A 26,901-nucleotide genomic window follows, 5' to 3' on the forward strand; every position below is an offset into this window, starting at 1 on the left:
GTGTGAACTCGATGTCGCTTTCTGCTGCGTGACTCCTGCAGGTTCAAGCAGCAGCCTGACACGAAAAAACAACATGCATGACACACACTGCTTTCGAGCAACAAGTCACACTGTCTCTTAGGTCTTCTCAGAGTCTTTCACCAAATCCAGTTATAAATCTGGCTGTGTGTACACGACAGCATAAAATATTTAAGATTCCAGATAGGGCAGGAACATATCTGAAGCCGATGAGGCAGCATGTTTGGCAGCATGAAATTTTTTTCTATCACCCGTTATAATATAAAAACATTTCAACAGCAAACAGTTTAAATATTAACAGTGCTTCTCATTCCTCTCATTCAACCAACCAGCACAACAACAATAACAGTTAAATAGGTGCAAGACTACAGGCATTTACCAGTTATAATTAGATATTATACTTTGAACAGGATGCGTAAAGGTCATCGTACAGTCTCATGCCTACAGTCAAATACCAGCTAAACGAATGTAAGGAAATGATTCACTGTGGGGAAAGATGACATGATCTAAGCTTCAATAATGCTTTTCCCAGGACTATGGCACCCTCTTCTGGCAATTCATGTTCACTCAGGATCAGTGCACAATAATGCAGAAAGAGGATCAAAAGTCCTAAGGGCGCCGCTATGCTCTTAAACTCAGCTCAAATGGATGCTAATTCCATTAATTCAGTGCATTACCTCTGCTGCAGTGCTGTTTGGTTGTTTCCTTGCATTCCAGTCTGCCTCTTAAGTAGGCAGCATTTCCATTCTGGATACAGCTGCCTTTGTTGTGATCTCCCTTATTTTGGGAACATTTTAGAGCAATATCGCACTTATGTTTCTATGAGTGGAATAGGAATGTCACCAAAAACAAATACAGTATATATTATAAAAGGAGTGGGAGTTTAAACTTTCAGTAAAAAAACAAGCTTTTACTTTCATGTGGGTGAGGGCCCCCCAGTGTCTTCCAGGGTTTCGGGGAGCATAGTGGTAGGATTCATAAAAAAAAAAGAAAAAAGAAAAGAAAAGAAACTCAATGCAGCTGTGTCATATACAATATATGGCCAAAAGTATGTGGAGTATTGAACAGTCCAAAACCCATGGGCATTAATAATGAGTTTTTCCTCCTTTGCTGCTATAACAGCCTACAATCTTCTAGGAAGGCTTTCCACTAGATTTTGGGCTGTGTCTGTGGGGATTTGTGTTCATTCAGCCAACAAGAGATTGGCCACTGATGTTGGGCGAGAAGGCCTGGGGTGAAGTTGGTGTTCCAATTCATCCCAAAGGTGTTCAGTGGGGTTGAGGTCAGGGCTCTGTGCGGGCCACTTCAGCTCTTCCACACCAATCTAGGTAAATCATATCTTCATGGATGTTGCTTTGTGCACAGGGGCATTGTCATGCTGGAACAGCTTTAGGTCTCTTAGTTCTAGTGACAGAAAATGCAACAGCAGACACAGACATTCTAGACAACTGTGTGTATTCAACTTTGTGGCAACAGTTTTGGGAAGATCCTCATATGCGTGTTAAGGTCAGGTGTCCACAAACCTTTGGCCATATCTTGTAGATGCACTGCATTCTAGAAATTTAAGATATTAGCTGTCTCCACTACTTCTACTACTTCTAATGGATTGAGAAAATAAGCTCTTGCACTTTTGTTTTTAGGAGCTAACAGTAAAATGCCTAGTAAGAAGCATATTATCTGCTCTAGCAATGTCCCTCTGTGATGTCAGAGCAGCAGACAACCGCTACCCTTTCACAGGAATAATGTAAATACCGTGCCAAAAAAAAAAAAGCACCAGTATTGCTGAATACATCCAAAATATTTCAACAGAAACATATTTAATGTATTTCAAGGTCCCGAACACAGTGCGTGCCAGAATTCCTCTTTGGTTAAAATACTCTCACCATAAACTCCTAACTTATTGTAGTGGTGGTACTGTACAAAGAAATGTCATTACCTGTGATGCGGTGCTGTTTGGTGCTGACACGGTTGCTAATCTGGACAGTGCAGCACAAGTGTAGCATAGCCAGCATGGTTAGAATCATCACCACACTCTGCACAAGAAGAGTCAGCTCAAACTGCTTCCCGACCCTGCAGACACACACAAACACACAAATATACAGTCCATAAGACAGTACTACTCTAATTTGGGTTCCTGTTGTATTATCACTTATAGCAATGTAACCCCTGAGAAACAGTACTGGCGTGAGGGAAGAATTATTTCTCCTGCACTCACCAGAAGAAGATGCGCAGTATATTAGCGATGAGCAGAACCAGGCACACACGGGTGGAGAAGCCCTCAGTGTTGCTGGTCTTCTGGATCTCCTGGTACTGGGGAATGTATGGCACTGCACCCCCAAACACCATCACACATGAAGCCAGCCATGATAGAAGAGTCCATGAGCTCTCCATTGACCCAACTGACTCCTCTAGCTCAGGGTCCATGGCTCAGAACCCCACCAGCACCACCACCTCCTCCTCCTCCTCCTCCACCACCACCACAGCCGCCGCTGCTGCTGAACTCATACACTGTCCTGAGATATCACATAACAGCTTGAGATTAATTTCACATAGAAGGGAAGAGCACGAAGTATATCAGTAAAAAGTAGTAACTATATTGCAGTGCTGTTTCAAAAGTATGTAATGATCAACTGTAAATCTAAAATACCTTACAGAATCACACTATTGCGTTAAAGGCCCTCTGTTTCCTAAAAGGAGAATTCCAACTGCAAGGAACACAAGCCTTTCTCTTCATCCAACCTTCCTCATCCTCTCCATAGACATTATGAGTTGTGTTTTAAGCTATTCACTCTTGCTGGTGGTGGGGCTTATTTCAGGGCCAGAAAATGTTAAATCAATCAATCAATCAATCGATCAATCAATCCTGAAACTATCCAGATCCACTTCATGATAATATTGCAAATCTAACTTTTTCTATGGTTTATTTGAAGATTTATTTGGAAACAGTTTTAAAATGTATGAACCATACCATTAAGGAGGAAAAAGAAAAAACCTTTAATAAATAAAAAAAAATGACATGCAACCCCCATAAAATATCAGGAAATGTACTTATATACTTATATTCTTATTAAAAGAATAAAAATAAAAGAAAATGACTGAGAGAAACCAAAATACTTTCTTTTCAGCCATATTCCTGACTTTCTTTTTTTTTTTTTTTTTTGACTGAACTCACATTTTCCTGTACGTGTCCATGCATGCAGCTGAATGCAGCTACGCAGATGCTGACACTGGAATTGTACTATGATTCACTGCCTCGCCTCCAACAAGATTAATTACTCATCTCAAACAGGATTAATTACTCCCATAGTGTTCCTGCCCTTCATTACCAGACACTGAACCTAAAGGTATGAGCTATGAACACTTTTTAACTGGGTGTGAATGAGCACCCAATATTCTGTAGCAATGACAGAAAAAAAAAGAAGTGACTACATTCTCACACAAAGTTGCACAAAAACCCAATTTCAGCTCTGCCTCATGCCACCACCTCCTGCTTTATGAAATCTTTCATCATCTAAATGCAACAGAAGATCTTCCTTCCTTTCCTTTCCATGTGCAAGCCTGCAGATTAAACACCACTTTCTCAAAATAGCTCTATTCCAAATATATATATATATATATATATATATATATATATATATATATATATATATATATATATAAACTTAAACTTGTCTCCTCAACCACTGGCCCTTCTTTTTTTCAGCTAGATAAGATTGCTGCTGCAGAAAGTCTGTACCCACAACACTCTTCTCTTAGACCTCAGCACCAGGGTTAGGTTATTGAACATTCAGGAGTTCCCAAACAGTTATAAATGGCTTTCAAACATTCCTCATGATTGTGCTCACTACACCCACCCACACACACACACACATACACACACACACTATTGAAAGCATAACACACTCACGCAGATGAAAAATGAAAGGAGATAGCTTTATTGTGTTGCTGTAATATATGCACTGTAGTAACTCATCAGCAGTGCATATGTCCTCTGAAAACTATATGTAATATAGTGCAATATTTACTACCTAGTATCTATACATACTAGCATATGTGTGAACTTTTTGGCATACAGTTATTCACTGTAGCCCATCTGTTCCTGTGCACAATCATACAGACACTCACACTCTTCCACACCCATCAATAAAAAGGAACCACCATAAGACCACTACTGAACTGCTATTATTGGGTGGTGTACCATACTCAGTGCAGCAGTGACATTGATATGGTAGTGTGTGTGGCACTGATATGGGTGTTTCAGGCACGGTAGTGCTGTTTTTTTTTCTTCCAAACACTGTATAGGCTACACTTATTGCTACACGACATGACACACCTACCTTGCTGGTCTAGTTTCGGTGTACAGTTACAGTTATCCCTTCATCAGGACAATCACGAGGCTACTAACAAAGTTCCATCTGTTGGTACGCCACTTCCTTGACAATGCCAAACTGCTATACAAAGCCATTGGTTACTAGGATATGCTATTCAAATCATGCTGTTCGTGGAATATTTGCATGAGCAAGGCCTTTGTTGAAACAAGAGGAACACAGTAAATCTTCAGCAGTGTGCTGTTTGCAGAATGTGTTGATTCTTGTGTGATCATTTTGACCTGAGTATACAATAAATTCACACAGTGTACTGACAGTCTATAGTGCCCAGACTGTATGTACAGTAAAGGAAAAGCTTGAAAGGAAAAATCCATCCCGGACACTTGTATATGAATCTTTATAATTAACATGTGATCTTGAGTGGTGTCCAAGGTTTATTTTGTAATGAAATTCTGAGCTGACTTTTTAAGTTCAAACTTCTTTAATCACCACGCTGGTCTGTAACACGCACTCAACTCAAGAACATTTTCTACTGTACTTGATAAAACTTTATTTCACTTGATATGTAGCGTTTCTGTTGTGAAAAGACGCTTTAACTGCTTTATAAGTTTAGATTTGTAACGTAATTCCGCCGATTTCAGCCATTGTAAGAGATTTTTTTGTAACAGAACAAAGATGAACAAGAAAATTCACCTACATTTTACGTCATTTCTCTTCATTACACTATATGGCCAAAAGGTTTGTATACACCTGAGCATAACACATCTGCTTGTTGAGCAGCTCATTCCACATGTAGTCCCCCTGTCCTGTTATTATAACCTCCACTCTTCTGGGAAGACTTTCCACTAGCCTCTGGAGCGTGGCTGTGGGGATTTGTGTTCATTCAGCCACAAGAACATTAGTGCGGTCAGGAACTGATGTCAGGTGAGGAGGTCTGGGGTGAAGTCAGTGTTTCAATTCATCCCAAAGGTGTTCAGTGGGGTTGAGGTCAGGGCTCTGTGCAGGCCACTCAAGTTCTTCCACGCAAACCTTGACAAACCACTCTTAATGGAGCTCTCTTTGTGCACAGGGGCATTGTCATGCTTGGACCGGTTTGGGCCCCTTAGTTCCAGTGAAGGGAAATTGTAATGTTACAGCATACAATGACATCCACACAACTGTGTGATTCCAACATTGTGGCAACAGTTTGGGGAAGAAGCATGATGCTCAGGTGTCCACACACTTTTGTCTATACAGTGTAGATCTTATTAATATCATGAGACTAGGCATACAAATATGACCTTGCTCTGGGCATTCATGTTTCTCACTGGAACGCTTTTAGGTTGGAACTCGGGAACTTTCCGAGTTCTAAGTACAACGGTTTGCAGCATTAGCCCTTGCATCATCTTTACCTAAAGAGACCAATGCAATGCTTTAGTCGTTTACTCTTTCCAGCTCTCTCACCTCCTCATCTGTATGTACACTCTGCTCAAACAGTTCCAAAACTTCACCTTTCACACTAGTACCACCATCAACACCATAGTGCTCGTCATCTCACAGATCGTTAACTAGCCGCGCCGAGTCTCTCAGCATATCTGCAACGTTTAGCAGAACTTAGAGTCCAGCGTTTGCTGTGTCCACTACTTCTACGCTGGATTTCTCATTAATATCACATAGAATGTTGGTGGAAAATGTTGAGTGAGAATATAAGCTCTTGCTCGTTTGTATTTAGGAGTGAAACTTGACCATGTTCCCTTATGTAATCATTGAAATTGTAACTACGCTATCAATGCCCCCCTGTGACGTCAGCACGGCACACACCCTCTAACTGCTCACTGGAGTAACACAAACACAGCACAAACCAACACATTAGCACCAGGATTAACAAACACATCACGGATATTTGAATACAAACAAAACTACTGTATTTAAGAGTGGAGTATTCCTTTAACAATATTGAGTAACATAAGCATGGCATGGGGAGGGGGGTTGGGCTTCTCCATACACTACTCACTGTGTTCCTCAACCTCAAGTTCCTCACTCCAGTTTATATTTACTTCCCTTTTTCCTGACTCGGACAGGTCGTCGACACAGACCCAGACATGCCCTACACACACGAGAATACAGTGTAAACGGATAAAATTCAGTGTATTCGTGTGTTTTGTCTTTTAAGACTCACTTACCGCACTTGTAAAAACACCAGTAGCGCTTTTGGCTAATCCTGACAGCCTAAGAATAGCGCGCGCGCGCCCTTAAATACTCCCAACAGTGCACGAGACGGCTATTAATACTACTGAATTGCAAAAAAGAAAAGAAAAGAAAAGACAAAAAAGAAAGAAAGACAGGAAACAACCCACAGTGGTGTCGTTTTGCTGTGTTGACTGATGGGTCATGAGTCTTTTGTTTGCTGATTATTACATTCAGTTCACATCCATCAGTATTGATTAGAAAATGAGAGAAATCTGTCCTAACACTGGAGTGGAAGCTGACCGGAAACGCACATACACCAGACGAAACAGTTAAACGCCGTGTGTAGGCTATGTTATTAAGAATTTCCTGTTTTGTTATGCTAACTCTGATACTATTAAATAAAATTATTTATATATATTTTGTCCTACACAGGTTGACAGTAGGAGATAAGCTAATGTTTACCTGTAGGCGAAGATTACAGCCAGTTCCTGTCCCCTGTCTCTGGAGTTATCACTCCACTGATGCGCTTTTCCTCAGTGTATAAAGCCAACACTTCAGTGCTGAAGATTTCAGAGGAAAGGGGTTTAAATGAGAATGGAGAAAGGCAGAGTTAGAGCTGGACTCTCCGGGTTAACTGTGAATGCATGTTCTAAATACAGCACAGCTCACATGAAAGCCTGCTGGGCGGAGTGGAGCATATGCAGAGCAAAAGGAAACAGAATTTACACCCAGCACAGCAAATAACCTAATATACATCACATTATTCAATTATTAGAATCATATTTATGCGATATAGTTAGTGCAATCTTTCTTTTTTCTTTCTTTCTTTTTTTTTTTTTTTTTCCTTTTTTGAGAATGTTATTGTAACGTTTGGAAGCTGAAATTCCTTCTAACCCGAGAACACGAGATTACGTTTTGATCATCTCGCGAGACTTGCGGACAATCTCGCCGGTTTAGTCAACAGCTGATTGTTTATTTCTGGAACACGCCGATTTAGGTGTATACTGAATTTGAATCACTATTTTTTTGGTTTATTCTTTATTCACTTTTTCTACAAACACTAATTATGGCAGAGACGGATCCGAAATCAGTGCAGGACCTTACAGCAGTGGTGAGTTTCAAACACTAAACCAGGCGAGGCTAGGCTAGGCTAGTTCTGTTTAACTAGCTAGCATAACAATCAGTGTGCCAGGATTTGTGTTCAGTACTGTGCATAGATGCTCTGTGAAGTTATATTAGATAATCTGTAGTAGTAAATGAATTCATTTGCCAGCAACCGAACAAACTGATGTTTGATCAGCTAGAATCATGTAGCTGGGTCGGCTAGGTTGCTAGCTCTACTCAAACTGTACAGACTGTACTTCACATCACAGTCAGAAATGTATGGGAATGTGTTTCGCATCTGATCACAAGCTTCATCACAAGCTCTGATTCGATGCTTTAACACACGAGCACTGGAGGCAGCAGGTGTAATCATGTGCTGATTGCAGTGGATAATGTGGCTCTGTGGTGCTGTGTTGTGCTGTGTGACAGGTGCAGACGTTGCTGCAGCAGATGCAGGACAAATTCCAGACCATGTCAGATCAAATCATCGGGAGAAATATCCTTCCTCTAACGACTCAACACTGAGCATGGGAAAATGCAGACACACACAACATCTAGAAGTGATCAATGCTTTGATCTGATCTTATAATAGTTCAGGATTTATGGTTTGTTTTAAGAAACAAGTAGGATCAGGCAGACGTTTATGTCAGTGGTATACCACTAATTCCTGCCTTCATACAGTACTGCATTTATTTTTTTCAAAACTGAAATATTGGCACCCCTAGAGTTAATATTTAGAATAGCAGCACTGAGTCTCTTCCTGTAATATTGCTGTATTCAACTTAATGATTTCCAGCTACAGTGTAGCAAAATAACATGGTGATTTATATTTCCCTCCTCAAACCAGCAGACTGTACAGTCAGTGTAAGAGATTTAACGAGCTAGAATAGATCTATTGTGTATATACAGTATAAATCATTTAAAGGTAAGAAGTGCTGCTTTGTGTACTGCTGATGCTGAGAGCAGCCATGTTGATTTGACGTCACATCCTGAACTCAGAGGAACTTGGAGTTGAGGAGACCATCCCGAGTTCCCCGAGTAGGAGCTGAGGCGAACACGGCACATCGAACAAGGTTGGAGTAACTCGTAGAGAGATCTTGGTCTGTTTCACTGTACAGAACCTTGTAAGCTCTGTTAGATTCTTATGTTTGTGTATTCTTTAATTCAGACTACAGGTTTTCAGTTGATGGTCAGTGCAAGAACACTTACAGTTGGGGTATTAAGTTTACATACAGCTTGTAGAATCTGCAAAATGTTAATAATAAAAAAAAAAAAAAAAAAAAAAAAGGAGGGATCATGAAAATTGCATTTTGTTTTTTATTTAGTACTGCCCTGAATAAGCTATTTCACGTAGCAGATGGTGTAAACTGTTATTAATTTGTCTTCTGGGAAACATGTAAATATCTTATGTAGCTTCTGAAGGGCAGTACTAAATGAGAAAAATAAAGTATTTAAACAAAATAACAATTTACACTGATCATCCTATTCAAAACTTTACATCCCCTGGCTCTTAAAGTATCATGTTGCCTTCTTGAACATCAGTGAATGTTTGCACGTTTTGTAATAGTTGTGTATGAGTCACTCAGTTGTCCTCGGTGTGAAAAGATGGAGCTCAGCATCATATAAACACTACTGGAAAGGGGTCAGATATGCAGAAGATGCTGGAAAAGCAAATATGCAATACCTGAAGGATTTTTCTGAAGAAAAGTGGGCAGTTTAACTGCTCAGGACACACAAGGGACTCATGAACAACTATCACAAAACATAAAAACATTCGCTGATCATCCACATAACAACACAGTATTAAGAATCAAGCATATGTAAACTTTTGTACTGGTTCATTTGTGTGTCTTGTGGACTATATGTAAACATCTGCTGTATGAAATAGTTTATTCAGGGCAATATAAAAAAAAAACAATGCAATTTTGATGATCTCTGTTAATTTTTTTAAATTAACATGCAGATTCTGCAAGCCATATGTAAACTTATGACCCCAACTGTATATTTTTTTACAGTCATGTATTGAGTTCGATGCATATTTTGATTCATTGTCATCTGAAATCGTAACTTCCTGTTAGAAGCGTTCAGGTTTGGGGCTAGAAGATCTTTCTGCTTAATGAAATTCATGATGCAATCAATTTTCATCCCTTTGTGGATCATCCCAGTGGACAGAGACCCTGGGGGAAACCTAGGACCTGCTGGAGAGATTATATGTCACAATTGTCTGGGGAATGTCTGGGGATCGTCTGGGGAATGTCTGGGGAATGTCTGGGGATCGTCTGGGGAATGTCTGGGGATCCCTCAGGAGGAGCTGGACTCTGGGTTGAACTTCTCAGCCTGCTGCCACCACAAACTCCTCCATGAAAAGCAGAAGGAAAGTTAATGTATGAACAAATGAATGAATGAATTTTCAGAAGAGTTGATGTGTGATAGTGTGCATGGATTAAAAAGTGTCATTTTTGGTTTGATCTGACTGTGATCCTGTTGTAATTCCAACGATGCTTGGTACTAAGTAGTGTTTAAATGTTATGCTGTATATGCAGTTTATACAGACACCGGTACACATTATATTGTGTGTTGCTTCTACACGCCCAGGCCTATGCCTGTATGACACTCCACCTTACCTGCTGAGCTCTTTAAGCTTACTTTAGACATGTTTTTGGATTGTCATCATTTTCAGTGGAGCTACATTATTTAGATGCATCTTTAGCAGTGTCGGGGGAAACATTTGCATACCAAAAGCCACAGCTTTTGTCTTCCTTAACAAGAGTCACTTGATGAGATGAGCACGCGCATTGATGACCTGGAGAAGAACATCGCTGACCTGATGACCCAGGCTGGGGTGGAGGAGGCAGAAGGAGAGAACAAGGCCAAAGAGGCCGAGGCCTCTTAATGAAGGTAACATTTACACTCAGTTTAAATCTTACCAAGCTTTATGTAAAATTTGGTGTTATCGCTTAGTGTACAGCTGTTACAGTAGAACTAAAATCAGCTATTCTCTTGAACAGGTTGCCCAGTAATGGAGTAAAGGAAACTCTTCGAGAGCAGCAACCTTTCCCCAGTAGTGCTGCCTGCTTTGATTTGATGTATTGTTGTATAGTTCTTTTTTATACTGACTTCAACTAATACCAATGGATATTCCTGATAGTCTTCTCTAATATTTAGGCTTTTCTTTATAGATAGTGCATATCAGTTTTTTAGCCCGCTTTAAGGCCAGCCAGCTGCATGGTTGAGGCCTGTTACTGTAATATGAGCACTATCTATGTGCCAAACAAACACAATTCCAGTTTCAACTGAGTTTGTGCTATTAAAATGGGTTCATACAAAACGGTTTCTGCAATTTTTCCTTTTTATCACCGACTGCATTATTGCCAACTTTGCTAATGAATGGATCCCTATACTTGAAATGAAGACAGTGAGCACAACATATCGAAGTATTTCTGAATGGGGAGCATTACATGTATCACCTGATCACATGAAACAGAGGTGCCAACATTGCTTAAAAAAAAAAATAAAATTTAACCACAAAACCCGTAGCATAGCTTCGTGGATGAGAGGGCTAATCTTTTTCAGATGTGTGCCTAGCAGCAATAAGAAAGATGCGAGGCAAAAGTCAGACATGATTATAAGCATCTCCTCCTTTTCTTAATGACCAAAGAGACTATAGTCCTTCCTACTTGTTTTCTGTTGGCTCACAAGACTGAGGCTTGTGAATTCACAGGTCAGATTTCGTCTAGATAAAGTCAGCACAAAGTCAAAGTAACCACTACCACAAGCACATGTGCATCTTTCACATTCTGGTCCTTTCCCCTTCAGTTAAGTGACTTTTCTCCCAGGAGAATTTTAATTGTGTTTGATCTGACCATTGTGTAACTGGAAAGGCAGAAAAGTGTAGTAGGCATGTCTCACATACTGACAGAGGAAAGGGTCAGAAATCATAAAACCCGTAGATGTTCACACCACTGCACAGAGACTCGCAAAAAAAAAATGTAAATCACCTGCTGTGTAAACATGAAAATACACACATCCACCAAAAAAGGATACTTGCTCACTACAAACTTCTGCTTGTCAGAGCATTAGTTAAACTGTAGGGCCATGTTCAGACAAGTTTTCCTCTGCAACTTGTTTTCCCACTCCACCCTATTGCTGCGTTCTCTCCACTGACTTCCCGTAGCTTCTCTCGTCAAATTTAAAACACTGACACTCACTTACAAAGTCAAAAAATAATCATCTACTCTAAGGCAGTGATCAAACCCTGCTCTGCATCACGATCCCTTCGAGCCACAAGCGCGTCTCGACCTGTAATCCCTCAAAACACCAGCAAAACTGGCGTCAAGACTCTCCTTTGTCCTAGCTGTCTTAACAGCTGAGTCACTGGCTGTCTTCAAACAAAGACCGAAGAGCCACCTCTTCAATAAACACTGAAGTGAGCACTAAAGCTACACATTCTCTCTTTGTGTAGCTGTATAAAAGCCCACACCAACTCTTATCTAACAGGATTTAATCAGACCCTGGCCTGTTTGTACTAGGGGAGGACATGTTTATCCATAAATACTACAAAGCACTTCTGTAAGTCACTGTGGATTAGAATTTCTGACAAATGCTGCAAAAGTTAATGTAAATATTTCATATTACACAATCACCAGAAAGACTGATGCAGATAGAAGAAGAGCACATTATAACAGACTTACAAACAACATTAATGTTCATGGATACAGGTTCTTAGTAATGATTATGCGACACTGAATATAGGAAACATACAACTATTTATTGAAACAGATAGTAAAAAAACAATTCAGTTGCTGAATTTATATAAAAAAAAAAAACAATAAACCAACAGCATTTAAAAACAGCTTGTAAGAATTTATGCTAAAATGTGCGTCTAAGTGCTTGTATAAAAAAACGTGAAGATTTAACTGGAACTGTAAATACAAGGTGTGGGATTAAAACACAAAGTCTAGCTCCGTCATGTCAATGGCCCAGGCAAACTTATCCCTCTGAGTCTTGTTATAAATTTTATCCAATGACACCTCCATGTTCTTGCACCTACAAGAAGGACGCAGGGAAAAAAAATCAAATTAGAACTTATTCTCACCATTTTCAATAGTTTAAACCACAGACATGTTATGACAGTGTGTATTCTGTCGTCTGGGAAAACCTGTCAGATGCTGCTGTGGCTAAATTCTGGAAAACCAATAAATTATGTAGGTTTTCACCAAAATAGAGTTTTTTTCTGCCAGTATTATACTTTGACATCTCTACTTTTTACTTCTTACATCATTTTTTTGTGTAAGGTGACAGAGGTAAAAGTCTGCCTGACGAAGTCTTAAATCTCACTAGCAGTTGTGCTTTCTGTGCAATCTATCACGTTTTTGCATGTCATTGCCAAACAGACATTACGGATGTCCAAAAGTCCACAATGCTCCTGCGCCGTCACATCATCATCCAAACAGAGAGGAGCGCTTACACACTGTACAGGTGACAGCTTGCAAAGTTTTAAAAGGTTTAAATTATCTAATAATAATAAGAAGAAGAAATTTAGTCAACAGAACAGAACTGACTGAATTAATCAGCAGTTATTTCCCCACTGATGTTAGTGTGAACATTCTGGAGTAATGATGTTTTTCCATAAGTAGATGGGGTTATAAATGTAGGGGCTTCTTTCTGTGTCATTTTCCCCCAGTTTTCTCCCTGATTTAGTCTTGCCCAATTCCCTATTATACCACAGCTACGAATCAGCTACAAGGGCGTGCTTGCTCCAAGACGTGAAGCTAGCCAGCCACATCTTTTCGAACTGCTGCTCAGGCAGCACCATGGGGCAGCGTAACACACTCAGAGGAAAGCCCAATCTTCCCCCTTCCGCATGCATGAGCTCACAGATGCCCACGATTAGCTAGTGTCGCTGTGATTGACAGGGGAGAGAGAGTATGCCACCCGGACACTTTTGCTCTCTTTGACTTTCGGAAACAGATGGCTGTCAGGATTCAAACTCGCGATCTCCAGACTACAGGCTGATTGCTTTTCTGTTGTGTCTTTCTTTAGCCCTAAAATGAAATTTTCTGCCATTTAAAGAGCTTCTATCTTGAAGGTAACCAGATGCATATAAAAGAAAAGACCTGTAAAATGAAGTCCGTCCAATATTGTGATCAGTGGCTACTAAACTGAATCGTATCGTCGAGTAGTGTTGCCTTATAAATTGACATCGTATCGTATTGTGTGGAAGCCTGAGGTTTACACCCTGAATAACAGCCTCACCAGGCCACACTAATGCGTGGGTCCAGATAGTTTAGTTTGGAGGTGCCGAGGGCTATCTGCTTGTTCTCTTCTCGGTCTGTAGCCTGAACCTCCATCCTGAGCAGCTGCTCTTCACAGCGCTGCACTGCCTTCTTCTTCTTCTCTACCACACTAAACACACACACACACACACACAATCTTAACACTTTCTGTTACAGCACAGAAAAAGTCATGATGTACTTCTTAATACACTGATGCTTCCTTGACTCCTTGATTCTATTCTATTAAGCTCGTGACACAGAAATCTTACACTATTGTTTAAAAACTTCAGTTCTTTACAGGTATTCAGGGACAGAGAAAGCATCCACAGCGAATACATTTGTTTTCCCTTTTCTCACAGAATATATGTATGTATGTATGTAATGTATGTATATGTACACTATATTACCAAAAGTATTCGGTCACCTGCCTTGACTCACATATGAACTTAAGTGCCATCCCATTCCTAACTCATAGGGTTCAATATGATGTCGGTCCACCTTTTGCAGCTATTACAGCTTCAACTCTTCTGGGAAGGCTGTCCACAAGGTTGAGGAGTGTGTTTATAGGAATTTTGACCATTCTTCCAAAAGCGCATTGGTGAGGTCACACACTGATGTTGGTCGAGAAGGCCTGGCTCTCAGTCTCCGCTCTAATTCATCCCAAAGGTGTTCTATCGGGTTCAGGTCAGGACTCTTTGCAGGCCAGTCAAGTTCATCCACACCAGACTCTGTCATCCATGTCTTTATGGACCTTGCTTTGTGCACTGGTGCACAGTCATGTTGGAAGAGGAAGGGGCCCGCTCCAAACTGTTCCCACAAGGTTGGGAGCATGGAATTGTCCAAAATGTTTTGGTATCCTGAAGCATTCAAAGTTCCTTTCACTGGAACTAAGGGGCCAAGCCCAACTCCTGAAAAACAACCCCACACCATAATTCCTCCTCCACCAAATTTCACACTCGGCACAATGCAGTCCGAAATGTACCGTTCTCCTGGCAACCTCCAAACCCAGACTCGTCCATCAGATTGCCAGATGGAAAAGCGTGATTCATCATTCATGCTCTAGAGTCCAGTGGCGGCGTGCTTTACACCACTGCATCCGACGCTTTGCATTGCACTTGGTGATGTGTGGCTTGGATGCAGTTGCTCGGCCATGGAAACCCATTCCATGAAGCTCTCTGCGTACTGTACTTGGGCTAATCTGAAGGTCACATGAAGTTTGGAGCTCTGTAGCAATTGACTGTGAAGAAAGTCGACGACCTCTTTGCACTATGCGCTTCAGCATCCGCTGACCCCTCTCCGTCAGTTTACGTGGCCTACCGCTTCGTGGCTGAGTTGCTGTTGTTCCCAAACTCTTCCATTTTGTTATGATAAAGCTGACAGTTGACTGTGGAATATTTAGGAGCGAGGAAATTTCACGACTGGATTTGTTGCACAGGTGGCATCCTATGACAGTTCCACGCTGGAATTCACTGAGCTCCTGAGAGCGGCCCATTCTTTCACAAATGTTTGTAAAAACAGTCTGCATGCCTAAGTGCTTGATTTTATACACCTGTGGCCAGGCCAAGTGATTAGGACACCTGATTCTGATCATTTGGATGGGTGACCGAATACTTTTGGTAATATAGTGTATGTAATGTGTATATTGTACACAGGCACGTTTTTATGCCTGCCACTGTACGTGCATTTTTGGGATTAAAAATGAATACACAGTTGCTATCTGCATGAAAGCATTTTATCGTAACATGCTGTAAACCTATAGTTTAAATTTGCCCCTCCCACCCAGAAAGCCATAATTGTAACAAATAAGCTGAATAATGATAAACAAAAAATAATGGGTATAAGTAAAAATATGGGATTACAGTTAATTAAAAGGCGTACATTTCCTTAAAGCATACTCATATAAGAAATTGATGATTTTAATAAACCGAGTATCTTGTATTCCTCTCATGTCCTCAGAGGAACAATAATTAGGGGGAAAAAAAAAATTAAAGACACACATTAAAATGAAACGCACCCTGATGAACACTGTACTGTTCACTTCAGGAAAGGGAACTTACGCCAGTAGTTTGCTGTCTGAGCTCCCTTTGGCTTCCTTCTTGGCCTGCTTCAGCTCCTTTTTAGCAAGCGCTAGCTGCTCTTTCCTACTCTCAATCTAAAAATACAGAAGCACAGAAAAGTCACATATGCAGCAGCAATGTCTCAAAAGATCAGGGATATAACCAGAGCAACCCAACAATAACATACATTAAAGGACATTAAATAGAGCATTAGCCAGCTTGATAGACTTCAGTGTCATGCAAACTAACTAAATGAACAAAAATGTGCACTAGATATTGAAGTTTAATTACTATTTTGTCTTTTCCATGCTGTATTTCTGGAACTCCTCACCTTAGCCTGCAGGTTGGCCATGGACTGCTCGAAGGTCTTTGGCGGCGCCCGCTGATGGTTACAGAGAACTGCAACCGCACGGTTCGCTCTGTTATAGGACAGCAGCTTCTCCACCTGGTTATCTGAAGCTGTACATGAAGCAGACGGAGAGAAAGAGATGAGTTGATGGATGATAAATCATCATTCTTCTTTACCAGAATAAAAAAATTCTTCTTTTATGCATGGACAATTCCGCACTCATTTGATGAATTAATTAATTTAGATGGCGTGTATTTTTGTATTTGGTCCTACATTTATATCCATAAATATTACAAATAAAATATTTTAAGACAAATAAAGCAAACTAGGACACAAAAGAATGTCATGTACAAGAGAATAAGCATTATGAATTTCACTCAGGAGGACGAGCAACACATCTGTTTATTTACAACAAATTGCATCTGTTGCTGTGATATAAGAGAAATGAAACATTCTGGGATGTGCTTTTACAGGAAAGTTATCAACTTCAGGGTGATAACAGTAACTCCACTTCATGTTGGACTGCATAACACCACCCAATCATTGATCGTTTTCCTTATAACATCATGCCCCGGCATTTTTTTTTATTCCTTACTTAAAAGGGGTGAGGGAATTTCTTACAAACCCTAACATACAAATCAACACTGCATGTCTTACGTCAGTTACAGTAGCAGTAGCCGTGTTGCACACGCATAGGTAATTTTAATTATGGCTTTGTTTTTAAAAAAAATTGCTAGGTTACTATTTATATGTGCAAACATGCAGAATGATTTGTTAAACTGTGAATGAGAGCAAACACACAACGTGAGTGACTAGGTGCAAAGTAGACAGTGTCGAGACACACACATTTTAATGTGTGAATTCAGAATTAATCACAAGGGAGTTAAGCGTGAACGCAAGCCAAAGTTGAATGATACAAAGCCAATCATCATTACCAATACAGGTATTATAATAATAATAATGTCCTGGGTTTTGAGTGTGAAAACACTAATACTGGAGTATTAATACAAATTAATTAGAGAAGTAATGATGCACAGAATTCAAATTCTATAAGATACAATACGGTGGTGTCTCAATATGATGCAAAAATAAGCAATGCCTCAGTGGGAAATGGTTTAACTTGTCCACTGATTAAAACATTCAGCGTTAGCGGCGTTTACATTTGCTCTGCATTAGAATGTAACAAAATTAAACATGGCTAAGCTGAAGGGTTGCCAGGTGTCAGCAAAGTTCCCACCCCAACTACATCTCAAAACCTGCACATCATCTAAAAGAGTAGAAAATAAATAAAATCAGGAAGTGGAAAAGGGAGTCACACGCCTGTCCCTGCCCTCCTGGACTCCAGGAGCACGGTCACCATTGCCCGACTTTGCACTGGAAACAAGCTCACTTTGGTGCATGCGCATTTCTAATTTGTTGTTTCAACCCTGCCCGCAACCCGTAACCCTGCTGTTGTGACTCAAGCAGGGCATGTCTGAAGCACAGGGAGCTTTATTTCACATTCTGGTAAGGTTGTGAGATCATGTGTAATATGCCATCGTTCCATCATGCCACCTAACTATCGCTGATCGACGATAGTGTCACCTGTGGCTCCTGGAAGTGAAGTGAAGTGAACTGAAGTCAGTTCCATACAAATTGGAATAAAATTATATAAACTACGCGTGTACGTGCTCTGTGGTGAACAGCAGCGGAGATAGGTCGACTTCTTGCATAGGAAGTCTCCATTCATGTTCTGCAAGCAAAGCCATTCACAGCTTTATCTGTTTGGCAGCACAGACAGAGGAAGTTATTACACATCAGAGAAAGATGTTTTGTTGCTCTGTGCCAAAGTCAGACAGTAGGTTATTAAGGTTATGAACTACAACACACTTAATTTTTGTCGATCTTAAAGCTGCAGACACCATATCTTCTGACAGATGTTAAATCGTCCGACTTGATCATGAGCCATCACGATAGGAATCTATTCATGACTCCTGACATTATCATAAATCATCCCAAGCCTACATTCTGCTTTTAGCTAATTGCGCTGTCAAAGTCACACAGCTCTCTGTAGCTCAAATACGTTTTTGAATCGTGCGTTCTCCACTTTCTGAATATGAACCTCCCAATCCAGATAGACTTAGCCAGGAAATGCTGTCTTAAAGCAGCACACACACACAGAGAGAGAGAGAGAGAGAGAGAGAGAGAGAGAGAGAGGGAGAAACTGAAACTCATGTTCAGGAGAAGAGTGTTTTTTTTAAAACCCCTGTAGCCTATAGCCACTTTGTTGTGTTTTAAAAGCTTCTGTGTTAATCAATAACTGTTTCATTAACTGATCCAACATTCGAATGCCAATTATCCCTTCTGCACCACTAGAGTGCTTCTAGTTTTTTTTTTTTTATGTATTTTTCACCCCAGCTTACTGGTCTGGCTTAAGCCTTTACAACCAAACCCTTTTCCACAACAGTGAAAACATGAAAGGTGTTCAGAACTTCCATGTAGATAACTTTGACATGTAAGTAGAGAAAGGGAAAGAGTAGAGAGAATCACAATGCTGCGTTGCATGGCTTGTAACTAGCTGGTTCCTTACATAATCCAAATGTCGAGGAGCCCACTGTCTCCTCCTCCGACCACAAGTCCTCTCACCTCTCACCATGTTAATCTTTGATCTCAGCTCAACTGTAACATCACATGAGCAATCATGGAGTCAAAAAAGGTGTTTAAAGGTGATTAGTATTGTGCTGGGTGTCCTTTGCATTCACAAAGCATCAACAAACAAAACCATACAGAGGACTTGAAAGGAACTATACTCAGACCACCGCCTGAGAGTTCTGTTCGCTTCGTGGGGGTATGAGATCATGTGGAGCGTTCATATATGGCCCAGATTGAGAAGAAAAAGCACACAGTCCACTAACATTGGCTGAAATGAGCTGAGTGCGAAAACACCCTTGAAGACCAGAAGTAGTTTTCTGTACTGTATACAGAACCGAACAGACAGCCAGTGTAACATTTGAAGTGTAGGGGTGATATCTTCCCATGATCTGGTGTGGGTAAGAACCCCAGAAGCTGACTTCTGCTCGCACTGCAGCTCAGCCCGAAACAAGAACAAATCAGTTGTGAGAACAAGTCTCCTTCTTGGCCAGCATTAAAACATCTTTAGCTCTTGTTTCCTCCATGCTTTTAGCATTACAGAAGAATTTACCACTGCCACAACAAGTGATTTCCTCACCTCTGAGAAGCACTCTGCACCACAAACTCCCGCCCTCAGAGTTTGATTGACAGGGCTGCCTCAATGACAGTGAAAATGAAAATGCAAAAAAACTTGCAAAGGGATTTTATTTTTGGTCACGTTGGAGTGAGAGGATGAAAAAGTGGATGGATTTCCATTCCATTTTTCAATATGGCAGACCTGTTTAGATGCTGAAAACAAAATGTCATTTTAATTTTGGCACCCATTGTGTATTACTGTGCACAAAACTGGAAATGCAAATACACATTTCATACACAATTAAATTTGAAATATGTCTCAAATTAGGCGTGCTCATAAAGGAAATGTAACTGCAAATAGACATTTGAATTAGCATTTTCTAATTAGCATTTGCATTTGAATAAAGTCCGGAAAACGCTGTCATATGAATGACTCATGCAGAGCAAAGTATAAATGGATGTTCTAAATCCAGCGCAGGGTTAATTACAGTCAGTGGGAGACTTACGATTGCTGAGCTCTTTGAGCTGCTGCTGCAGTGTCATGGAGGCGTTGTATGTCCTAAAAACCTTGGCTGTAAGACCAGGCATCAGAGAACTCAGATGCTTATTCAACATCGCAGTCTGGACAAAGAGAAAGAGAGGACATGACTTAACCTATATACTCAAAACACATACAATAAAAGTTTTTTTTTTTTTTTTTTTTTTTTTTTTTTTTAAATAATAATCCTCAACAGTTTCACAAGATGGCACTGTCGCACTGCGACTGAAAAGTGGGTCTTCAGCGTTTCTACAATGCGACACAGGGGAAAAGACTGTTTCCCTAACTAGACTCTCCAACATTTCTAAAAGATATTAGTTTGAAAAGGCTTAGAAGCTGGCAAAAGTATTTAAATATGAATTTATTATATTTGAACTATTTACCCATTAAATAGAATTCTCTTTTTCTGTGGTGTATTTAATAAATGTATGTTTTTACCAATGTTTTGTCCTTGTGTTGATCTTGCTAGGGGTAAGATTTACCTTTAAAAACACAACTAGATATTATAGGTTACAGTACTGAGAGTGGCGTTGACGGACCACTTGTTGATGCCTCCGCCACCGCCAAGACGTCTAGTCCTGCTTGTTACTAATTTGTATGCCCATTGAAATATACTTCAAACAGGGAAGAAACTACTGAAGAACGATTATTTCAGACATCTGCTGTGACCTTGACCCTGTTGGGATCAAGTCCAAAATACACAGTTTACTACAAATTCAAATTCCATATAAATCTTACGAACATTCAACCACTTGTTCTTAAGATACCGTGCTAACGAGAACCACAGACAGGCAGACAACACAAAATATCCTCCACCACCTATCAGAGAACAGATTTTATGTAAATGAGGCCAAAGCTGAAGGATTCCCAGGGAAAGTCAGCATTTAGCTAATCGCAGTTGTGTCCATGGAATGAAGTGGAGAGACATGAAGTAGAGTTAAGTGGAGTCAAAAGGGAAGATAATAATCTAGCTAGAACATTATCTAAATAGTTACACTGAGCATATACTAAGCACTGAGTGAAGAAAACTAGGTATTTGAATAGAACAAAAAAAAAAACACTAGCAGACAAAATATGTCTACTTTTCTCTGGGAATCCTGGACACTTCATCTTTGGCCTAATTTACATAAAATCTGTATTTCTGACATTTTAATTTTTGAGATTTATATTTATTTTTAAAAAATCTCAAAATTCAGTTACAAAGGCAAATCTTACTCCTAACAAGTTCAAAACAAAGACAAAACACTGGCAAAAATATAGATCTATTAAATACACCAAAGGAAATAAAAGATAATTTTATGTAATGTGATATGTATATAATTTAAATATATGAAATTCTTATTCATATACTTTTGCCAGGTTCCAAGCACCATAAGAGTTAGGACGGATAACGCTTTTACACCAGTCTGTGAGAACATTACAGGCTCTATGTGCCAGATACGAATACAGTCCTTAGCACCGACTACAACATGACACACAAAATCTCGATATCGTGGAGCCATTGTATTTTCCCAGGAGTTCAGCCTTGTGTTCAGTGATTAAACTGGGATTTAGGAGACTCTCAGAAGAAGCATTTAAGGTATATTCTAGTGCTCCAGCTGTTGGAAACATCACCACTAACTACGTCAAACTGAAGTGTGAAGATTTTTCAGTCCAGTCAGTGTATCTTGCTGAAATGCTCACTGTGTCAGGGCTCAAAACCGATGAACACAAATGTGTATCACACACAGAAACGTGGATATTGGATCAGATTGCTCCAGCAGGCTTCTGAAGCTTGTGGCAGCTAAATGCACAATAAGCTTCAGGTGATCTGTGAGGGGAGGATCATAAGAAAGGACTACTTGAGCACTAAAACAGAGATAGAACACTCAAAACGGTATACATCCTTAAAATAGAGTGCAAAATAATATGTATAATAAAAAAGTTTGTATTAAAGCATGCAGGCAAATCCAGGATGACAGACTGAATGAATGAATGAATGAATGAATGAATGAATGAATAAATAAATAAATAAATAAATAAATAAATAAATAAAATGGCATCATGCACAACACTGCATTGCAATTTATTTACTTTTTAAAATTTTTTGTTTTTAAAATATATACATTTTTTTAAAAACTACAGTGGGCCTTCCAAATTCGCGGGTTTAACATTCATGGATTTCATTATTTGATCAATAATTTAATGGGATTTTTTTTTGTCATAAATGCATAACATATATGTAATATTTATTCATCATTTACTATAATAAATATATACACAAATTTATTATAAAAAGTTACATTTTGTAAGAAGTTTCAGTGCGCTAAAGAACTGCAGACTACACACTGTTTGGGGACACTACACTCTGTCACAGTACTAGCCAGCCTCACTCCCTCAGTGTGCAGTGTATCTCGCATTTCTCTCAACTTTTGCATCTTTAAAATGCAATAAAATATCGACTGTAATCATGGGTTATAAATGTTAACAATTTTACCGCTATCTAAATACTGTACATATCCTATATTGCCTCTCTCTCACTGTGTGTGTGTGTGTGTTTGTTGCTGATACTTTATAAAACATACTGTAGTACAGTGCATTTTTATTTTTTTTGTGTTAAATATGGGGCTTAGAGATATTCGCAGTTTCTCCACACTCGCAGGGGGTCCTGCGCCCCTAACCCCCGTGAATGTGGAGGGCCAACTGTATTCTGGAACCAAAAAATGTCCTAGATCAAAATAAATAAATAAATAATAAAATAAAATAAAATGTAAAAATGTGTACACTGTATTGCTATTTATTTACTTAAAAAAAATAGCATTCTGGAACAAAACTGTTCTGTAAGCATGCTAAAAATATTTCTGCTTACTTAAAAATGTACTTAAGTGAAGTCTGCATGTAAAGAACCCTTATAAAGCAGGTATGGCTATTCAATTATTTAAGTGTGCACAGAACTCAGTATATGCTTTGGTAAATACATTTTCTGAGGAATGTGGTATTTTAAAGCCTTTCCATAACAAAATGCAGTAGTTGCTCCTGATGAAACACTGTGCTGAAGCAACATTTATTTCAAAATTGATAATATATTGTAAGCAAAATAAAGTATGTTTCAGAATAAACAGTGTGTTGCTACAAATCTGTAGTAATGTGTAACAATTATGGCGTTATTATAAAAAGAGATTTGTAAATTGAACACCTCTGTAATGATTATATTTCTACTGCACAAATAATAAACCACTCAAAAACCAAGCCGTAAAAGATAAATGTGCATCATTAAGTGCACACAATGAAGTTCTCTAGACTCAGAAACAAGGTTTGTCGGCATGAATATTTTGCTAGTTTCAGCTTCCTACTCATTTATCTAAGTACAGAATCATAAAAGCATACTATAAAAGGAAAATATACAAAATATGTATGCAAAATAAGTATGCATAAAGACATATAGATTAATCACTAAGACCAGGGTTAGCTCTATATCTACAATTTGTCAAACTTAACTGAACTCTGGTAAACGTACAAGACACACTGAATCCTTAATTCAAATTCAATAAAACTTTTAAACTGACCAAATGTATTTTCCCAGCTGTTGCCTTGACTGAACGATTACATTTTACAATTTTCGAATAAAACTGTTTCTGTATTAAAAAAAAAAAAAAAAAAAAAAAAAAGAAGTAGCCCTGGATACCACAGCGCTTCTCAGATCTGATTGGTCAGAAGGTGTTGATTAATTTTCTCCAACAGCAGCTCAGCCAACCGTTCTGACTGTGATTCAATCACAGATTTATATTAATGCGCTCGTTCGAATACGTTACCGTTTCTATAGTAACAACTCATTCACATGGACTTGTATGATGGATGTGCCACATAATCTAAGACTAAATCAATGGATTTGAAAAAAAGTGTTATTTAACAAAGAAAACATATAATTGTTGATATGGTGATGCTTTCTGTAGGCATTTTTGGAAGGAGTCTCCAGTCTAAGTAAAGTCTTCAGGACAGTAGACTTTGCACTTTCTCAGTAACATGACAAGCTGCAATTTTTTTCTTATTAACTTAAAGAAAGAAAAAGAAAGCCTGGTGGGTAAATGGATAAAAAAATATAATGTCACTCCATAACAAATTAAAAAAATGTAACTGTTGGCAAATTGCTGTGGTATAAGAGGAATAAAACACTTTGTGCTGTTATTGGAACATGAAGTACTTTCAGGTGGTATCGACATCACACCACCCCACTGTTGATTATTTTTCTAGAACAGCACACCCCATCATACTTATTATGCAATGCTGTGATTTACAGTTTCATCAGAGCTCAGTATCTTATTGCTCAGGTTTAACCCCAGCATGTTTTGCAGGCTGCCCTAGACAAGTGTATTTCTTCATTAATGAGTTATTGGTTGAATCTGAATGCCAATAATCCAGCAGCTCCATCAAACCCTGGCTGCATCTGCACCGTTAGACGCTGTTGACTCATGATTTCTAACATCTGGCTTCTTTATGACTGAGCTGCATGTGCTGTCCTAATCAAACTCATAAATAAAACATATCCCATAAAATATACTATACCAAGGCATTTATGAATCTTCATGCTGTTCCACTGTTCATGAGGGAAGCATTCAGTTATTCAGTTGTGTGGAAGTCACATCATTGGGGATTTTAATAGTACATTTTAAAATATATTTTAGCAGCTTTGTCAGAACAATAGGAAGACATCTACCATGTTAGTAGGTTGCAGTTTATTTGTCACAACCATACAGGATCTACCAAAAGACGACGAGTAGAACTGGGTGATGTGATAAAATATATATTGTAATAACCTTTTAACACTTTGATAACAATAGTCTTGCAAGCCAGACTTCTAACTTTCGCTAGAGAGTCTGGTAGTTTTCCAAAGAACCAGCTACTTTCATACAAAGAGCCTGTTTGACTGACACGGAAGATAACGAACCACAGACCCTTTTCTGTAGTTTTTCAGCAAATATGCAAGGTAATCTCATTTGCCCACTAATAAATCTTTCAACTCTTTAATGGCTTTTAAGAATGGGACTCTGTGATTTTTTTTCCCCCAGTCAGTTGACTATGTCTTGCTCAAAATAGCTCACAAGTTCACTTGTGTCACAAGTGTTCTTGCTGGAAACCTGAGCAGGGATGTGCATGTATACAAAGACATGAACAGCCAATCCTTCAAGATCCTGAAGCTTGCAGCCAGAAAAGTGTACAATACATATCAGATGCTCCATGTCATGTGGGCGGCATGTCTATAACGTGGTGATAATTAGGAATTTGTCTTGCTCAGTGTTTATACATTGTATTCTACGAAAACTATCTGCCGGCAGTTTAATAGCAGTTTAATTCAGTAAACAGTGAATCTAAACTGTGTTAAAGATCAGACCTAGACCAGGCTAATTATATAGCTGGTAAAGCATTAAGTCTTGTCTCCTTACTACGTTAATAATTTGACATGCATAGCCAGTCAGGACAGAGAGAGAGAGAGAGAGAGAGAGAGAGAGAGAGAGATTCACTGCGTATGACGAATTCATTCCGACTGCGGCGCAGGAGCATCACTGACATTTTGACGGCTGATATCTGATTACAAATGGAATTGATTAAGCACGTAGCTATCCAAAATCATGATCAAAGTGTGACATTGACTGTGAGGAAATCATACTTAACTAACACTGCTTTTTCCCTCTTTGGCTGTTAATTCAGCCACAACAACTTACAACAGGTTTTTCTAGGCCACCATACAAATAGTAGGGGTGTCTGCACATAGAATTAAAATATATAAAGCACACACTGGTCACCTGATCACGTTCTTTTGTGGAGAGCCTGCGAGATCTGCACTTGTGAAGACAAAGAGTCCGACAGCTCCAGACACGCATCATACATATATATTACATGAGCATGTTATAATGGCTAAAAAGGACTCTTCAATAGCATTCAAACACCACCAAAAGCTGTGGAAATCCGGCATTTTAGCTGACCTTGGAGCTCTATTTCTGCTATGGAGCTAATTAATTAATAAATAAATTTGTTTATTTTTAAAATATGGTGAACCTGTAGTACATTTTAGTTATAATATTAAACCAATTTTTGATTTATTCAGTTTTATACAGACAAAAATGCACATTGTTTTGCATTTTTCATGATTCAAAAATCAAAAAAAGAAGCCTTTTCAGTCATAATTTTTCTTCATTCAAATTTGGTTAAAGATATTCTGAGAATTGAATTGAATCTAAATCGTGAAGCCAGTATCATGAATAGCATCGTGACCGGAGTGTATCGTTACACCCCTAACAGATAAACAACATTCAGGTGTGGATATCCTGTATTTCTGTGCTCAAGAGAATTCTAACTTAACAAATCAAGTATCAGTATCAGTCAAATATTCATTTATTGCCAAGGTCTACACAGCTACACTTTTCATAAAACACTTCAAATCTAGGTTCTCATTTATCATTTATCAATCATGTGTACACATAGTTTTGTGTATTAGCTGTGTATAGGCATGTTTCTATGCACAGAATGTAATTATATCAAGTTCTGCTTGTGCATGAGGATTTGCATACATTCATGACCATGCGTATACAGGAACATTTTGCCTTAATTCATATCGCTAACACAACAATACATTACATTTAAAAAACTGGCAGCACAAAAGACAGCAAAAATGACAAATGCTTCTTAAGGCAAGTGGTTTACCATATATGGCAATTTGGGGCATTTCTTTATGTAAATGAGTGTTGCCGGGCACAAACAGATCAATGTAGTATATGTGGGATTTATCAATGGTCATTGCATACAGCTGTGCATATGTACGTGTGAGGAATACCAAGTTTCTTGTGCATACTGGTGGTTCTTGAGCACAAATTTAGAACTTGAGCTACACATGTTTTGATAA

At 39.0% G+C, this 26,901-nt stretch overlaps 3 protein-coding genes across 12 annotated transcripts in view; 1 reads left to right on the forward strand and 2 right to left on the reverse strand.

Annotated features, from left to right (window-relative positions):
• Nucleotides 1-7,372, reverse strand: part of si:dkey-246g23.2 (solute carrier family 66 member 2) — a 54,712-nt gene extending 47,340 nt beyond the window's left edge. Inside the window, exons 1-4 of one of the 3 annotated variants that reach the window (XM_026927352.3) lie at nucleotides 6,978-7,372; nucleotides 6,340-6,432; nucleotides 2,234-2,531; nucleotides 1,955-2,088 (exon numbers count right to left, since the gene is read on the reverse strand). In XM_026927352.3, coding sequence (XP_026783153.1) covers nucleotides 1,955-2,088; nucleotides 2,234-2,442 — 343 coding nt within the window. In that variant the 5' untranslated portion in view covers nucleotides 2,443-2,531; nucleotides 6,340-6,432; nucleotides 6,978-7,372. Of the gene's footprint in view, nucleotides 1-1,954; nucleotides 2,089-2,233; nucleotides 2,532-6,339; nucleotides 6,433-6,508; nucleotides 6,828-6,977 lie in introns of those variants that run through there. The other 2 variants (XM_026927353.3, XM_026927354.3) reach the window with 2 other exon arrangements.
• A 47-nt stretch (nucleotides 7,373-7,419) lies between these two features.
• Nucleotides 7,420-10,947, forward strand: hsbp1b (heat shock factor binding protein 1b). The gene is made up of 4 exons (XM_026927355.3): nucleotides 7,420-7,626; nucleotides 8,049-8,115; nucleotides 10,394-10,517; nucleotides 10,628-10,947. The coding sequence occupies exons 1-3, from the start codon at nucleotides 7,582-7,584 to the stop codon at nucleotides 10,510-10,512; spliced, it is 231 nt and encodes a 76-aa protein (XP_026783156.1). The 5' UTR covers nucleotides 7,420-7,581; the 3' UTR covers nucleotides 10,513-10,517; nucleotides 10,628-10,947.
• A 1,421-nt stretch (nucleotides 10,948-12,368) lies between these two features.
• Nucleotides 12,369-26,901, reverse strand: part of zgc:173742 (DNA topoisomerase I, mitochondrial) — a 55,168-nt gene continuing 40,635 nt past the window's right edge. For all 8 annotated transcript variants that reach the window (XM_026927578.3, XM_026927579.3, XM_026927577.3 and 5 more), the window contains exons 16-20: nucleotides 19,993-20,107; nucleotides 16,283-16,410; nucleotides 15,952-16,046; nucleotides 13,875-14,024; nucleotides 12,369-12,665 (exon numbers count right to left, since the gene is read on the reverse strand). In XM_026927578.3, coding sequence (XP_026783379.2) covers nucleotides 12,563-12,665; nucleotides 13,875-14,024; nucleotides 15,952-16,046; nucleotides 16,283-16,410; nucleotides 19,993-20,107 — 591 coding nt within the window. In that variant the 3' untranslated portion in view covers nucleotides 12,369-12,562. The remainder of the gene's footprint in view (nucleotides 12,666-13,874; nucleotides 14,025-15,951; nucleotides 16,047-16,282; nucleotides 16,411-19,992; nucleotides 20,108-26,901) is intronic.

The sequence above is a fragment of the Pangasianodon hypophthalmus genome, chromosome 6 (assembly GCF_027358585.1).
Source record: "Pangasianodon hypophthalmus isolate fPanHyp1 chromosome 6, fPanHyp1.pri, whole genome shotgun sequence".
Classification (NCBI taxonomy): Eukaryota; Metazoa; Chordata; class Actinopteri; order Siluriformes; family Pangasiidae; genus Pangasianodon; species Pangasianodon hypophthalmus.